This window comes from Condylostylus longicornis, unplaced genomic scaffold (genome assembly GCF_029603195.1).
Source record: "Condylostylus longicornis isolate FDR11 unplaced genomic scaffold, ASM2960319v2 ptg000216l, whole genome shotgun sequence".
In the NCBI taxonomy this organism is placed as follows: domain Eukaryota; kingdom Metazoa; phylum Arthropoda; class Insecta; order Diptera; family Dolichopodidae; genus Condylostylus; species Condylostylus longicornis.
The window spans coordinates 8,456-26,797 of record NW_026578183.1 but is presented as its reverse complement, the minus strand read 5'-3'; the positions used below and the strand labels follow the sequence as shown (position 1 = coordinate 26,797).

At 28.6% G+C, this 18,342-nt stretch overlaps 1 protein-coding gene across 1 annotated transcript in view; it reads left to right on the top strand.

Moving 5' to 3' along the window:
- The window catches only part of LOC129616468 (uncharacterized), a 210,737-nt gene extending 192,807 nt beyond the window's left edge, over positions 1 to 17,930 (top strand). Inside the window, exons 7-8 of the mRNA XM_055532108.1 lie at positions 17,719 to 17,782; positions 17,830 to 17,930. Coding sequence (XP_055388083.1) covers positions 17,719 to 17,782; positions 17,830 to 17,930 — 165 coding nt within the window. The remainder of the gene's footprint in view (positions 1 to 17,718; positions 17,783 to 17,829) is intronic.
- Positions 17,931 to 18,342: the final 412 nt, after the last annotated feature.

The following is an 18,342-nucleotide window of genomic DNA, read 5'->3' as shown; positions in this document are numbered from 1 at the left end:
GACAAATTAGGAAAAGCACAATATTTTACAACGATCGATCTGGCAAAAGGGTACCATCAGATACTTATAAATGGAGATAGGAAGAAACGTTCGTCACACCCCACAGACTATATGAATTCAATAGAATGCCGTTCGGTTTAAAATACGCGCTGGCAACTTTCCAGTGCTTAATGATCGAAATTCTTAGAGAACAAATAAAAAACACATGTGTAGTCTATTTAGACGACATTCTTATATTTAGCACAACCATTCAAGAACATATTAGAGCGATAAGCGAAAAGTTTTCAATTTTAGAACACAATAACCTTAAAATACAAACAGATAAATGCAATTTTCTGAAAAAAGACACAGAATTCTTAGGGCAAAGAATTCTTGAAGGTCTGAAACCTAATCCGAACAAAATAAAAGTTATACAAAGTTTAGTATTACCAAAAACACAAAAGCAAATAAAAAGCTTTTTAGGCCTAACTGGCTATTATAGAAAATTTGTAAAGGACTATGCCAAGGTGGCACAGCCGATAACAAAATATCTTAAAAAGAACACAAGAATTAACGTAAATGACCCAAATTACATTAGTGCTCTTAAAGCTCTAATTACGAGCCATCCCATGCTAAGATTTCCAAACTTTGGAAAACCTTTTGTTGTCACAACAGATGCATCAAACTACGCAATAGGATCCGTATTATCACAGGAAGGACATCCAGTTTGTTTCGCATCTAGAACCCTAAAAAACCACGAGCAAAATTACTCTACTACGGATAAGGAATTCTTAGCAATTATTTGGTCTGTAAATTACTTTCGCCCATATTTGTACGGAAAGAAATTTAAAATACTAACTGACCACCAACTTATAAAATTCTTACTTACCAAATATACTAAATATAAAGGGAAGGATATGCCTCCGAGACACCGAAAATGGTTGCTTAAATTAGGCGAGTACCAGTTCGATATAGAATACTTGAAAGGTAAGGAGAACAAGGTAGCAGATTTGCTAAGTTGCCGCTTGAAGTTGATGAAGAAGCAGTAATTGGAAAGGAAACTAATACAGATGAGAATGCTACAGCAGAAATTACTAACTCAAATAAGGTAGAAGATTCATCTGATTTCGAATTATTTAATATAGAAGACGAAAAAGAAAGTGAAGCATTAGGTACAGTACATTCAGCTGAAGAAGAGCTATTGGAACACATACCTATCAAAGAAGAAATCGTTAACAAGTACAAAACCCAAATAATAATAAGAAATAATAAAACCACAGATTTTGAGACTATATTAGGTAGAAGAATCGTTTATATAGCAGAACACGATTTTCCTAGATTAGGGGAAATATTTAAAAGGTACAACAGGTATATTTTCAGAATTACATGCGGTAAATACAACTTAGTGCAGGAAAAATTAATAGAGTTATATCCAAACATAAGGAAAGTAAAATTTATAAAATGTTCGCTTAGGGCACGAGAATTTAGAACAGAAGCGGAAGCTGTAAAACGGATATCACTTTATCACGTAAAAGAAAGTTTTCACTCAGGTATTCAGGAGTGAATCAAAAACAAAATATACTACCCAAAATTGCTTGAAGTAATACAAATTGTAATAAACCAATGGGAATTATGCCAACAAGTTAAGTGGGATAGAAATCTAAGTAAACCCAAATTTAAATTGACACCTATGTTATAATGAAACACGTTTTCCTAACTTTAGTAGATAAATTTTTAGAATTCGGTACAGCATATTACTATAACAGAACTATCATGTTACTATAACAGAACAATTATCATGTTACTATAACAGAACAATTAGAAGGACATTTTAACAGGGCTGGTAACCCCAAGAAAATTATCGCAGACAATGAATTTAAAACTATCCAGTTGAGGGAATTTTTACAGTAGGAGGGAATAGAACTACACCTTACTTAACCAAATAGTCACACTGGAAATGGTGACATTGAAAGATTCCACAATTCCATCGCGGAAATATTTAAAATACTTAGGATACAAAATAAGGATAAATGTGTTAAGAAACTTGTACAACAAGCTATCAGGACTTATAATGAGCGATATCATTCTACAATTAAATTTAAACCATCTGAGGTACAGAATCGTAAGGTAGATTTTGAAAGGGTCAAAACAAACATAGAAACAGTTAAAGTTAAAAAATTAATAAATTAAATTAAAACAGGGAAAATTATGGGGAAACCAGGTCTACCGGTTTCATCAAAAATTATAAAGCTGTAAGGCATAAAGAGCAACCAGAGTTCAAAAAACTTAGACTTGATAATATACATAAATCCAATATTAAGCGACCTCCCAAATTTTCAGGTATGGAAAATATTGATGATGCTCATACTTCTAACAACACCTAGTTTAGCTTCATTGGAAGTTAATACTATAACAGCAGAAACTGGCTTTGTAAGCCAGTATAAATTTGGACAAAACAGATTTAGTCACAAAAACGGACATTATTGTACACATTATTAACATGCAAGAAATTTACGACACCCTACAAAACATCTCCGAAATTACAGAAAACCTAAATTTAAAATACGGGATAATACTAGAGTCTGAGATTACTCAACTTATTGTAAAAATTAAAACAATTACACCCAAAAACAAAAGAAATAAACCTGGACTAATAAATGCTATAGGAACTACATCAAACTGGCTTTTTGGTACAATGGACGATATCGATCGGCAAAATATAGACAGACAATTAGAATCTTTAACATACACTAGCAACCAGTTAACTTATAATGCTGATTCGCAAGTCAAAATAAATGATCACTTTAATGGTGCAATCAATCAACTAGGGCGATCTATAGAAAATGATCGAACTTTATTATTAGAAAACCTTAACAAAATAGAGGAACCCACTATCCAGCATAATTTTTACATCGAGCTAAAATTTAAAATCCAACTTATTAAAGAAAAAATTAATCAAATTCAGGATAATTTAGCCTCAGCCAGGCATGGTATATTCCACCCTAATATTCTTACGAATCAGGAAATCCAAAATTACGATATAGATTTTTATAAATATCTACATATTGTAAATATGTTAGATTCGGAGTAGCTAAATTCCAAGAAAATTCATTATTACTTGCTGTTAAAACTCCTAGTAAGATTAAAAACATTCAATTAAATTTAATAGTTTCTTTACCAAATAGTTTGTATAAAGAAATTGATCATGTACAAGAAACCACTTTTGAGTATAAAAGTTTAAATTACGATTATGAAGAATCAAAAACATTAAATGAATTAAAATTGAGCAAACATTGTACGTTTAAAAATAATTGCAAACTTGTAAATAATAATATTACAAAATTATTGAGATTAATGAAGAAACGATTCTAATAAAAAATGCAAAAAAAGTTGAACTAAATCAAACTTGTAATAGAAATCTTGTTCTATCTAAAAGTGTACTTATTCATTTTAATAATTGCACCTTAAAAGTATTGGACCATTATTGTTCAAATATAAAACCAAATCTAAAAGAAAGATTTTACTATCCTATAAGTAACAGTGATGAAAATTTAAAAAAATTCAAAACACAAATTACATTTGATGAAATTTTTCTAGAAAATTTTGACAATGTAGAAAAAATAAAAACTTTACATTACCATAAAAATGTTTCATATATTTTAATAACTGTAACAATTATAATACGAGTACTGAGTGTAATAATTTGTTTTGGAGTATTTGCAATATGTAAAAAATTTAAGAAATTTGATATAAAAATAAATACAGACACTCCAATTACAAAATTTGCTATTAGCTATCAGCAAAACTTTCGCAATACAATTTTTGGCAAGTTTTGTTGATATCAGCAATCTTGGTCTTAAGAATTATAAAACTTAATTATAAGAATTTTAATTGTAATTCAGTCATAATTAGATACCTTAAGTTTACGGTTGATTTTTCGTAAATAAAATAAATAATAAAAAATTAACTTTAAAGTGTTTTATTTATATTAAGCTCAGAAACTGTTTTTTTTTTTTTAAATTAAATGTAAAAGACTTACAAAAGTTCGGTTGAAACGATTTTCACGAAATTTTATATATAAGTGTGTTTTGACTATATCACGGATCGATCAACTTTTGGGATATATCATACGAAGAGAAATAATCAACCAATTTCCTTGAAATTTAATATTTGAATTTGAACAATGAATTCGGAGTGGTAAAACAACGAACAAAAAATTTTTTGGAACGATCGGGGCTCGGAGTGGATTGATGGAATTTCTTGAAATTTGATATTTGAGCTCTGGTTTTTACCAGAATGAGCTTTTTAGGCAATTCGGATGACACAATCGAAACTCTACTAAGAGCCAAATTTACATTTTTCTAGTTATGTTAACTAAAACCTTACTAACGCCCTAAAAATTAGGAAGAAGTATTTAAAAGGCATTTTTATAATCTTCTGTAACAGTTTCACTTAAAAAGACAGTAAACATTGCGGTCGGTTATGCGCTGATTCCACATCAGATTTTTCCTGTATAACGGAAATTAAAATCTTGTGCAGATTTGAAAAAAAACTCTCAATAGTCAAAAATGGGAAAATCGTGAAAGTGTTTCATGCCTAAAAATTTTACACTGGATTGGATATCTGATAAGTATATGGTTTTTGGTATGACTAAGCGCCTTAAGAGTTCGTTTGCAAATTATACTTCGATTCATAATGAAATAAACTAGTTTGGAATTTTATAATATTATTGAATAGGGTATCTTTGAAATTGTACCTACGACGTCGTATCTGAAATATCAACAAAAATATTTGATGATGTGTAATGTTCAGCCTCTTACAACCTGGGGTCTAGAAAAAAACGAGAAAAAAAATTTGAAAAAACGGACTTTAGGTAACGGTAAATTTTAACGCCATTTGGTTTTTAAAGTTTAACTATAGTATACCGCGCTAGGGGAAGCAAGCTACTGCCTTTCTGCGTTTGCAAAACTTCAAAAATACTTATGGTTTCACTGCAATAAATAGTTAAAAAATGGCATTTTTAGGGTTTTGGAGAGGTGTACAATATCTAGAGGGGAAGGAGATAGGTAAAAATTTTGCTCTACGGAAATAAGTTCCAAGTAATGATCTATGTACGTATTAAATTTCAGCTTTCTATCTTCAAGGGTGTAGAAGTTTTGCAAACATGTCCGGACAGACGGACAGAGTGAAACTAATAAGCACCTTTTTTCCAATTTTTTTGGAAAAGTGCTAAAAAGTTGAACATTGCATTCACTCGAACGATATATGGAATATCCTTCATCTGTATCATCGTAGTTATGTCTGACGTATTTTATTCATAAGGAAAAGGAATATCACCGCATATCACGAGAGTAAAACTCTATGGTTTTGTAGTAGATATTATAGAAACATACTTGTTCCTGCCTTTTGCAACTTGTTTAGATTTTTTAAGTAACGCTGACTTATTTTGTGTTTATACGAGAAGTATATTGTCAAATATCAACCACTAACTTTTAAGGCAAAAACTATAAAAATTATAGCAGTTCATTTTATATTGCACCAAAAATCATTACATTGATTTCACAATTTTCAATGGGAACGATTTAAATGAATTGTGAAATATACCATAGTTGTACAGTTTGATATTTATTATTGCCAAAAACGTTTAGAAATATGCTTTTGAATTCGTACATCAATTTGCCTTAATAATGTAGCGACGAAAAACTTTAGGAAAATTCCGTATTCTCTACAATTACTTGTGTAAGAAATATTTTGCAATAGTAGCTGTTTACAGAGAAAATTTTTTGTTAAAAGTATTCTTAGGGTAATCATAAACTGTAAACCGAATTATTGAAAAAAAGTGCATTTGAAAAAGTTATCATTATGGGGATAAAATTGAAACTCGAACCACAATAATAAAAAATTTTTTAGTGTCAGTCAAAATCTAACAAAAAGTTTTGATATTATAAAAAACAGGTATAAAACATAAAGCATACACGTGTACAATATCGAAAATATATATTAATGTATAAACATCGTGAAAAGTATTATGTTTACGACACAATATTGGCACGGACAGCGTTCCAAGTGTATTAGTTTCAAAAGTATATTCATTGACCTGAATATTATTCTCCCATGCACTATTATCATAGCTAGCTCATCATCAGTATGACTTTCCTTATATTAGGTAATAAAATAATACATAGGCTTTACCATTTTTAGTTATTTATAAAACCATCTACATGTATGTAGATATGTACATAATTATAAGTTATTAAACAGCGTTCACTCGATTTTAAAAAAAATAAAATTTATTTCACACAATTACAAAATAGATTCTTAAAAAATAGATTCTTACAGTTTAATTTATTTCATGCTACTGTTATTAACACCAAATTAAGACTTATCCGATATTTTAAAATCTAACAATATTTATACTAATTAAAATTAACTTCATTTCCGGCCTCGTGCAAAATTGTAGACGTTACGTCAGCACTTTTGATGGGAACAATAATTTCATATAATAATTTCTTCATGGTTAAACATGTCCGATTGCAGACGCTGTGCCAGCAATTTACATGTAAACAGAAATTAGTATTGTACTAAAGATGTAGTTCGATGCCTCTTGAATATGTTACTTGACACCGTGATAACTCTTCCCCCTTCAAATATCTGGGTCCCGTAGATCAAGGTGAAATTTTGGTGCTTGTGTGGTTAAAATTTGCGGAATCTCTATAGTAGGAACCACTGTTGAAGTTCTTTTCTTCACTTCTTTGTCTTATGGTAATATCAGATGCTATAGAAAGTTGGCTGTTTGCTGTTAGCTTCTGAAGTTGCTTTGCGTTGCTGATGTGAGAATCGTGAATATAGTCGAGGCTTAGCTTGACACTTCCTTCTTTTAAATTTTCCTGAAGAACAGCTGGTAAAACGAAAAATTCAATGAAGGTGTTGTTTTCCAGACTCTGAAAAAACTTTCCTCCGATTTTCTTGGTGATTGCTATATCTCCTCCAGCTGAACGGATCTTAAATGTCTTTGTTTTTGGATTGGCATTTGTTGCGATCTCTGGTCTTACAAAATTTTTATTAGCTCCTGTGTCGACTAGGAATTTTAGGAGTTGGTTGTCTTTTATCTTGAGTTCTAAGTAAGGAACGCTTGAAAGTAATTCTAAGTAAGGAACGTCCGTCATAAAATTTACTTCTTGTACTTCATCATCTGCGTATGTTGGTTTTTCGTCACATTCGATGTATTCCTCTGGGTTGTCATCTACGTCAGCCTCAAACGCTTCTATGTTGAATAACCTCTGGTGCTTGTTGCTGGGCAGGTTGCCTACTGATGGTGGCCTCTTGTATATTCCCCTGTAGGGTATGGATCGGTCAACGTCCATCTTCTCTACTGGTTTTGGCGGTCTAGGTGGAGGTTGTGATTCTCTCTGATGTTGAATGTTGTAAGCCAAGTTCCAAAAAAAGGAAAAAAAAGACTAAAAAGTAAAAAGAATAAACTGTAAAAACTGTAAATCCCTTTGGAAACATATATTTTATTAAATACAATCATATCACTTTCATATTGTTTTTTTTTTGAACCTTTAATTTTACTTTAAACTTTAATTTTCTTTTAAAATAATACAAAATAATGAATTTAAAAGTGATATTTGCGAACAAAGCCTTAGAAATAAAAATAATAAACTTCTTTGTCAAGGTTTTTGTAAACGATATTTTCACACAAAAAAATGCTTGAATTTAAAAACTTGTGATATAGATTTGTTCAATAGTAATTCATGCATTGATTATACGTGTGAGGAATGTTTAAGACACATTAATTCACTTAAAAATGATTTTGAAAAATTAAAAAAACCTTAAATTTGAATAAAGTTGAACTGGTAAAAATTTTTGAAGAAAAGTAAATGAGCTGATTACTAGGTGTTAATGAAGCTAAAAAGCTGATAGTTGACACGGTAAACGAATCTAAAGCTTATGTTTCTAAAGATTTGAAAACTAAAACCGTCACTGATACTCCTTCTGCAAAATATATTTCATATGCTGATAAACTTAAATTACCGGTAATAAGTCAGACCAAAAAACACTCAAGAGAGCAAAACAACTATGAGAGATTTAAAAGAGAAAATAAATATATGTGAAGTACCGCTACAAATTAAAAATGTTTAAGAGCGTAATGATGGTACAGTATCCATATGTTGTGGTAATAAAAGTTCAGCTGAACTGATTGAAAGAGAAATAAAGAACAAACTTAATGACAACTATGAGGTAGTCTTGCCAAAAACAAGAAAACCTAAAATTTTGATTTGTGGTTTGGATGAAAACCTTGAAAGTGAAAAAATTGTAAAAGCTATAAAATTTCAAAATAATGTTACTGTGCAAAGTATTTCTTGTCTAAAAGTATATAAATTTTATAAGAATAAACATACTTTTAATGCAATAGTAGAAGTAGACGAAGAAGCGTTTAAGGAGATTTTAAGTAAAAAAAAGTAAATGATTGGCTTTAACAGTTGCTGGGCTTACGACAACGTGCATATTTTGAGGTGTTATAAGTGCCTTGGCTTTAATCATATATCTAACAAATGTACTGCCGAAAATGTTGTGTGTTATAAATGTTCTGGCACTGATCATAAGGCCAACTCATGTAATAGCAGCACCTTAAAAAGTGTTAAGTATAAAAAAATGAAAGAGAGTCTCATGACTAAATGGTCATAAGTGTAATATTTTTCACCACGCTTTTAGTAATGAGTGTAAGGTACTACAAAAAAAATTAAAAATTGAAACTGAGAGAACTCAATATTAGCAATTAGATTACATTAAATGTCTATATTTAAATTAAAGTATATCTACTAATAAGTAATTTGACTCGTTCCATTCTGTGAGTTTTCGTTTGCATCTTGCTTGCAAATTTTTAAAATATTCCATTTTTTTGTAGAAATAGATGGTAATAAGAGTTGTGTAGGTAAGAAAGAAACAAAATATTGTAAACAAACGAGTGTATCAAAAACATTGAACTAAAATAAAATTAAATTAAGTTAGGTAAAAATTTTGTTATTTTTATTTTGATAATAACAAAATTTATTTTTCATTTTATAAAACTTAGGTAAAAAATTCGAATGTATGAAAGCAAAAGAGTTTGAAATTTCATGTATGAATGTACACATGCATGTACCTGGTGCGGTAGATACACAGTATCTGGTAGTGACATAGAAATAAAGTAATTTATAAAGAAACAAGTAAAAACGTTTCAGTCGGTATGAACCGATTGAATTATACCCTGCACCTTTCATTGTTGTATAGCGATTACTCAAACCTGTGAAACCATTCTATAGAAACTTCACGGATATTTCTGACCTATAACTGAACACACAACTACCAAGTTTCATGAATCTAACTTCTTTATTTTTTCAAATATTTAAAGTAAGCTTTTGGACTTGTATGGGAGCTCCTCGAACCTGTCAAGCAATTCCACCAAAACTTCGCTAATATATCTGATCTATAATTGGACACACAACTGCCAAGTTTCATGAATCTAACTTTATTAGTTTTCCAAATATTTAAAATAAGCTTTTGGAAATGTATGGGAGCTACTCGAACCTGTCAAGCAATTCCACCAAAACTTCAGAAATATCTTTGACCTATAATTGGATTTACAACTGCCAAGTTTCATGAATTTGACTTTATTATTTTTCCAAATATTTAAAATTAGCTTTTGGAGTTGTATAGCAGGTACCCGAACCTGTCAAGCAATTCCACTAAAACTTCGCAAGTATATCTGATCTATAATTGGACACACAACTGCCAAGTTTCATGAATCTAACTTTTTTATTTTTTCAAATATTTAAACTAAGCTTTTGGACTTGTATGGGAGCTACTCGAACCTGTCAAGCAATTCCACCAAAACTTCAGAAATATCTTTGACCTATAATTGGACACACAACTGCCAAGTTTCATGAATCTGACTTTATTATTTTTCCAAATATTTAAAATAAGCTTTTGGAGTTGTATGGCGGCCACCCGAACCGGTGCAGCTATCTCATTAAAATTTTTAGAGCATATGTAGAATATAATTGGACACATATATACAAAATTTTATATTTATACCTTTATTAGTTTTTGAAATAATTAAAATAAACTCTTTGAGTTGTATGGCAGCTACCCGAACCCGTTGTCCGAGTTGGTCTAATAACAATAGGGTTCGTCCTTGGCACAAAAGAAGCAACTTGTGAAAGTTTGGTGTCGATTGCATTATTCGTTTTTGAGTTATCGTGCGATCGGACGGACGGACGGACGGACATGTCTAAATCAACACAGAATTTTACGCTGAGCAAGAATATATATATATGTCCATACCGCAGATGACTCCTCCAAGTAGTTACAAACTCCATACCAAAGTTAATATACCCTTCACGAAGTGCAGGGTATAAAAAAGGTACTGATTACTTTATGAAATATAATTATTGCCGGGAAATATATTATTCATGGCAAATATGTTCTAAATTTATTAAGATTGAAATAAAAATAAAAAATTTAAAGATAATTTATTTATTTTATTTATTAATTACAAATGCCTAACACTAAATATTTAAAATATTTTCAAAAGTACATATTTACCTCTTCACATCTTTTGCCAACAAATGAAATTTTCGTGTCGGCTTTTTTTCATCCCAAACACTTCAAATATTGTTTACCCATTTTTATAAAAATATTTTTTTCACAAGTATTTAAATTTTTTTTTACGATTGTACGTTTTTTCAAAATTTATTTTTATTATTTGTAAAAATTATATTATATAAATTATAATAATTTTTTTAAACACTTTTTTTCTTCTTCGCTTTTATAATATAATACACATTTTTTGCCACCTTGTACTGGAATGAATTACAGAAATTATTGTGTCGCTTTTAAAATTCTTTATATATTTTTCCCTATACTTTATATACGAGCAAATAATAAAGTGTCGCCTTTCAAAATACATTATAAAAAACAGGTTGACATCTATTGCGTACTCTTTCCCTCTCCCAAAAATTCTTATGTGCATAAAAATGAAAATAAGAAAGTATACTGCTTAACTCTTTTAACTAAGGGAATTTTTTGTATACAAATTTGGTGAGTGATTCATTAGTGTGATGTAAACGGAGAGTCGAACTACTTGTTAGTAGATATACTTTAATTTAAATATACAGGGCTTATTTAACAATTTTGCTGAATTAGAAGAATTAATTCTTAACAGTCGAGCTGAAATTATTTGTCTTACAGAAACCCATTTAATAGATGAAGATGATGATAATGTAAATTTGGTTAATGTTAATGATTATAATTTAATAAACTTAAACAGTCATTCTAGACATACTGGTGGTGTTGCTTTTTATGTTAGACAAAATTGGAAATATGATGTATTGCGCAATACTTGTTTATGAAAAAAATTATGGTGGTTGCACATAAAACGTATTAAAACATAAAATGAGTTTTTTACTTATTTTAATCAATTTATAGAAAATTTAAATGAAATAAATGATGATACAATAATATTAGGCGATCTTAACATTAATTGGAAAAAAAATTATAATACAATAATTAAAATAGGAGAAATATTAGAAGATAATATGTTTAAACAAATTATGGGTGATTATACCCGTATTACTTAAAATTCTAAAACATTGATTGATTGGGTAATTGTTGATTGCTATGAGAGAGTTAAAACTGATGTTAAGCCTAATGATAAAATAAGTGATCACGAGACATTAGAAATAATTTTTCAAAGCAAAAATATTCAAATTAGCAATACATTTAAGTAAGCAATTTAAGTTTAAGCAAAAAAGTATTAAAATTTTAAAATATGATAAAACTAAATTTAGATCAAAAATTACTAGGAGTAATATTATGACAACTTATTATACAAATTGTAATATAGAAGCTAATAACTTTAGTATCAACCTCTATGAGATAGTAAATGAGCTTTGCGTTTTCAAAAATATAAAATCGTTTACTTACACCTGGTATATAAGCTATCTGGAAAATTTCAAATTACAAGGAAATCAGCAATACAATTTAGCGGTTTAGGCAAGCTACTAGCCAAGAGTGGAGAAAATATAAAAATTTAAGATATTTATATAAAAACAAAATTAATCAAGCAAAAAAAAAATTTATTCGTGACAAAGTTGAAAATTCGCAAGATCAGAAATCAATGTGCACCAATATAAAATCTTATGTTTTAAATAAAAAAATAAGTAAAATTTCTGTTATTAATTTTGACAATGAAATTGTTAAAAGATAATAAACTATGTGCTACCAAATTCAATGAATATTTTATAAATAGTATTAATGAAATTAGTAAAAAAATACAGGATTTACCTTATACAAATATGATTGATTGTTGTACTTCAGAATTTAAATTTAAGCAAATTAATTTAGAGGATCTTAAACTTTTGCTAAAGAGCATGAACAATAAAAAAGATAATAATTTTGTAAGTATGAAACTACTTCTTAATTGTTTTGATTTGATTGGAGGAAATTTACTTATAATAATTAATAAATCGATAGAAACCGATATTTTTCCAGGCATCTGGAAAGAGACAATAGTGGTTGCAGTAGAAAAAGTGAAAAATACAAAAAAGTTCGAAGAATTTCGCCCAATCAATACTATTTCTACAGAAGCAAAAATAATTGAAAAAACTATAAATGCACAACAGGTCGAACATTTGGAGAAGTTTAACATAATATACGAGAATCAATCAGGGTTCAGAGCAAACCATAGTTGTAAATCATTGTTAAATCTAGTAATTACAAATAGGAAGATGGAAATACACGATAATAAGGTTATTTATTAGCTGTGAGATTTACAAAGAGCGTTTGAAACCGTTAATAAAAACATCTTACTGGGAAAATTAAAATAATATGGAATACGTAACATGTAATTTAAATGGTTTGAGTCATATTTGAGTCATTTTTGAGCAACAGAACTCAAAAAACAAAAGTTAATAACTCAACTTCTGATTCTTTGGGTGTTTCTATTGGAGTACCACAAGGCAGTGTTCTTGGCGGTCTCTTGTTTTTAATATATGTTAATGATATGGCAAAGGTAGTTCAGCGATCTAAACTGGTATTATTTGCAGATTATGCTTTGTTATATGTTTGTTGTGATACTGTTGAGGAGTGTGTTAATATTGTTAACGACGATTTAAATAATCTATGTTGTTGGTTCAAAATGAATAAACTTAAATTAAATATCAATAAAACTAAGTCCGACAGTAAAACTAAGTGTTCAACAGTAATTATGATGTCGACATTTTGATTGATAGCAGTAAAATTGAAATAGTAAATGAGTTTAAGTATCTGGGCATAATTTTAGACGATAAATTAAGTTTTAAGAGCCATAACAACTATATATGTAAAACAATTTCCAAAAAAATATACTTCCTATCAAAAATAAGAAAAAAATTATCACTTTCAAATGCAATAAAAATATACAATGTAATTATTAAACCACATTTTGAGTATTGTTCGTCTGTTATTTTCATGTTTTCGCAAGAACAATTCGATAGACTACAAAAATTGCAAAGTAAGGCCATGAGAATTATCTTGAAGTTGGAAAATACACGTCAATAAACTACATGCTGAGGACGGTAATTTGGTTGACAGTCTATCAAAAAGTAATTGTAAATATATTAATAATAGTTTTCAAAATGAAATATAAGCTGTATCCAACATATTTATGCAACAGATTGGTGTATTCAGGTGATATTCACAATTATAACTTTTTAATTTTCCTAAGAAACCTTTTTAATTTTCGATTGAACTTTTTTAAAAAAGAGAAAAAAAAAAATATGTTAATGTATGAAGGTTTAAATTTATTTAATAATCTACCTCATGATACTAAAATAGAGACTAATTTAAAAATTTTTAAAAGAAAGTTAATACAATATGTAAAAAACAATTTTTAGAATTAAATTATATAATTATAAAAACATGTTTATAAATAATGGTTAATATATACCAAATAAAGAATTAAACTTAAACTTAACTATTGGTTTGTTCTTGACCACTTCATAATACCGTAGTACTGACTCTACGCTGTGCACCCATGACACGTACTGTACTGCGTCACTGTCAAAGGTTTGTAAGTCCCTTACGCAGTCTGGTAGCCTTGATATTTCTTTCAGGTCGCCCTCGTTTTTAGGTACTGCCACATTTCTTGCCGGTTGTCATGGCTTGCTAAGCTGAGCTTCTAGTTTAGTTAAACGAATTTCAAATCTTTGACTTTGTTCTATTTGAGCGTTGACGGCTCCGGTCAGTTTCTTGAGTTCCTCCATTATTTGTTCCATTTTTATGATTTATTACTTATTAAACAGTATTAAATGTTCTTAAAAATTTTATCCAAATTCGGAAATTCGAATTTTAAATTTTAATTTGGTTTTTTATTTGAATTTTTAACTGAATAATTATCCTTCAATGAATTTAGTTTTTGAATTATTATTACAACAAGGAAGTTCCTAATTTTTTGGAACTTATTTAATGAGATGCGTTAATTTCCTTCATTTTTATTTGAATACCATATGAAAAACAACTTACAGAAAAGAATCGTAGTTCATCTCGAGTCCTGGTGACTAATTTTAGTAGCGCTTGAGTTGCTGAATCCTTTCTAGACGTAGACTTTGATACTTGTGAACGTCCTACTACAATACAATCTTCAACACTTTTCCTTTTTAATCTTAGCACGGTTTTCTTCAGTTCCTTTTTTTATATTCCTTCGGATTTCCACAATGCTCGTACTTTTAGTGGGTGAACCATGATTTGCTTCTTAACTTTTTTCGAACTTTCACAATTTTCGCGATTAAACACCTTAGGCGCCAGTTATAAAACTGCGTTCACTCGATTTTAAAAAAAATAAAATTTATTTCACACAATTACAATTATTACTTAAAAAATAGATTATAAATTTAATCGAGATTCTAATTAACAGTTTAATTTATTTCATGCTACTGTTATTAACACCAAATTAAGACTTATCCGATATTTTAAAATCTAACAGTATTTATACTAATTAAAATTAAATTCTTTCCCGGCCTCGTGCAAAATTGTAGACGTTACGTCAGCACTTTTGATTGGAACGATAATTTCATAATTTCTTCATGGTTAAACATGTCCGATTGCAGACTCTGTGCCAGCAATTTACATGTGAACAGAAATTAGTATTGTACTGAAGATGTAATTCGATGCCTCTTGAATATGTTACTTGACACCGTGGTAACTTATATGATATATGATTTCAACGAAAAATAAGTATATATATATTTCAAATTATGCTCACTCCAGTTATCCTAATTTTTTTTTAGTCAAGCATCATATTTCTGCATAAAATTGTTTTTTACTCAAAAAAGAAATGAAAAAAAATTTGTAAATTATTAAAATTAGTAAAAATACTTCAAATCAAAATAAAATTTGAACTTATTTTTACTTTAACTTTTTTGAAAAAAATCCGGCAACCTACTTAGATAAATTTATTTAAGTATATTTTTTTTCATCAAAAGCTCTACACCTTAAAATAAAAAAAATCTGATGTGGTCAGCACATAACCGACCGCATTGTGTATTGTCTAGTTGAGTGAAAATGTTACAGAATATTAAAAAAATGTCTGTGAAGTACTTCTTTCCAATTACAAGGATATATGTAAGCTTATAGTTAACATACCTAGAAAAATGTAAATTTGGTTCTTAGTATAGTTTCGTTTTGTGCTATCCGAATTCCCTGAAATGCCCACCAGTTAGTTTTGGTAATGCCCAGAACTCAAATATCAAATTTCATGAAGTTTCATCAATTTGTTCTGTAGATATGGTGAAAAATGTAAAATCGGTCCGCAAATCAGTTTTCGAGCCCTGATGTTTCCAAAAAATTTATATGCTCATTGTTTTAATACGAGGGATTTATATATTAAATTTCAATGAAATCGGTTGATTATTTCTCTTTTTATACACAAAAATATATATTTTCCCGTAGTAAACGTCTAGTTGCCGATGCCTGATTTCTTCCAAAACATAGGAATTTTTGCCGACGATCGAGCAAAGCTTATATATGAAATTTCAAGTAAATCGGTTGAATACTTTCTTCAAAATGTTCAAAAATGTAAAACAGGCCCGCTAAAAAGTGCAGTTCCCGGGGCCTGATATATCCCAAAAGTTGATCAATCCGTGCCATGGTGGAAATAAACTTACATATAAAATTTCAACAATATCGGTTCAGCCGAACTTGAGATACACGCGTGCACGCACAGACAGGTTGCTAAAAATAGTTTACTTACACTTCCCTACTATGGAGAAGTGCATTCCCACCAAAAACTCGATATGCAAAATTTCTTGCCATCACATAACCTACCTATTGTTTACACAATACGGTCGGTAAAAATTGTAGTTCACATTTTTCGTTGCATTTATAGCATACAGTAAGAGTATTAATTTAAAATAAATAACTAAAAAGTTGACTCATTGCTGGTCATGGATCTAATCAACGATTAATCCGCTTGCATTCGCTTGCAAAACCAGAAGAAAGAAAAGAAAAGAAAAAAAGAAATCAGTGAAGCCAAAAACTCTAGGTAAGTCTCTTTCTTTGATCTAGTCATTGCCAAATTAAAATTTTTATTTATTGTATAAAAAGTATCAAAGAAAGTTTCATGATTTAAATTTTAAAATTAGTGGAGTTTGTAAATGAAAAATTATAAAATATTTAATAAAAACTATTAAAAAAAGAGTATTACTTTTAAAAATTTATAAAAATAATATACTTAAAAAAATAATAAATCATAGAAAAAGAAAAAGATGCATAGTTTCGAATTGTTATTCCCATTTAAAAAAAACAAATGGATGTTTTCCACCATATGCATTTAATATTATTTTTTTTTAGTAAATAAAATATTTGTTCAATAGTGTTTTAGTTAATTCAATTTCAATTCCAATTAAAGACCTTAATTATTTCAGATAACTTTACAAAATATAAAATTATATATAAGAAATTAAATTATTTATAATTCACATTTTTTTTTTGTTTTCATTTTTAAGACTATAAATAATTTAAACTAACAATCCATTTTATTTTTTCTAAATAAGTAATATATAAATCAATTCTAATTTCTAAAATTTTTTACATGCTGTTTCAGCTTACATTTAAAAATATCCAATTTTTTACTTTTTTTAATGCTTGTAGGAAGACTGTTAAACAAATTTATTGCACTACATTTTAAACTATTTTGTTTTTTCGTTGTCCTAGTTCTAGGTATATTTAAGTTTCTCCTATTTCTAGTATAATAATTATGAATATTTTCATAATTATAGCAATTCATAACTCGTAGACTTGTTAAGTTTTTAATTTTGCGAATAGAACATTTGTTTTTGTTTTGTTTTACACTAAAACCACTTCGGATGATATTATTTTACCATGAGCGGATTTTTTTTCTAAGAAAAATTAGTTTGTATTTAATAAAATATTTTTGTTTTCAATATACAACTTTTGAGGAAGTGCAAGCACGATAAAAACCAAGGTGCTCCGTCCTTCAATATTTCTAATTCGTTGGTACTAACCAACAGAACTAAATTTGTTTTTAGTTTTGTTTCATAGATAAGTTTTTCTCTTTTAATTTAAAATTTCATAAATAAAACTCTCTTAAATTCTCTTTTATTTAAAACAAGTTTAAATAAATAAAACTTTTATAAAATTGAAAATATGTATTATATCAAATGCTCTTTATCCTAAAATAAGTTTTACTTTTTATCGCAGGTAATCGTAAAAACCACAACTAAATTTGCATATCCAAAGCGTGGTGTTTTATTACATTATTCAGGTACGTAAATTAAATATTGTATATTATATACGTAAATTAAATATTAGTATTATGTATAAGTAGTCCTATTGTGTTCTATTACAAAGATTGTCTTCTGTATACCACTACAAACTATATTCACAATGCTAATTTAATAAACTGGCGTTAGAATATATCTCTCACTTTTTCTCTAATGGAATTTTCTATCTATACTTTTCCGTTTAACCGGAGCTTTTGTCTATCCTATTCTCATATAAACTAAAAAAAACTTTCCTTGTTTCAAAGCAAAGTATATACATATATTTATTTCCCTGCCCAAATACAAAAGTCGTCCTGCAAAGACAATTTCTTTAAAACAAATTCTTTTGAGCTGCCGAATTCGATAGCATTTGCGACATTCTACAAAGTATGGTGAATGGATTTATCCTCACTCATACATTATAAGTTCATAAATTGAATTTTGTTTTATTTGTTTTTAATGATTTAGCGATTTATAGTTTTGATGGATTCTAACAAATTTTCTGTTCTAAAATTTATATGTAAATATAACCAAATACATTAAAAATATATTATAATGTCTT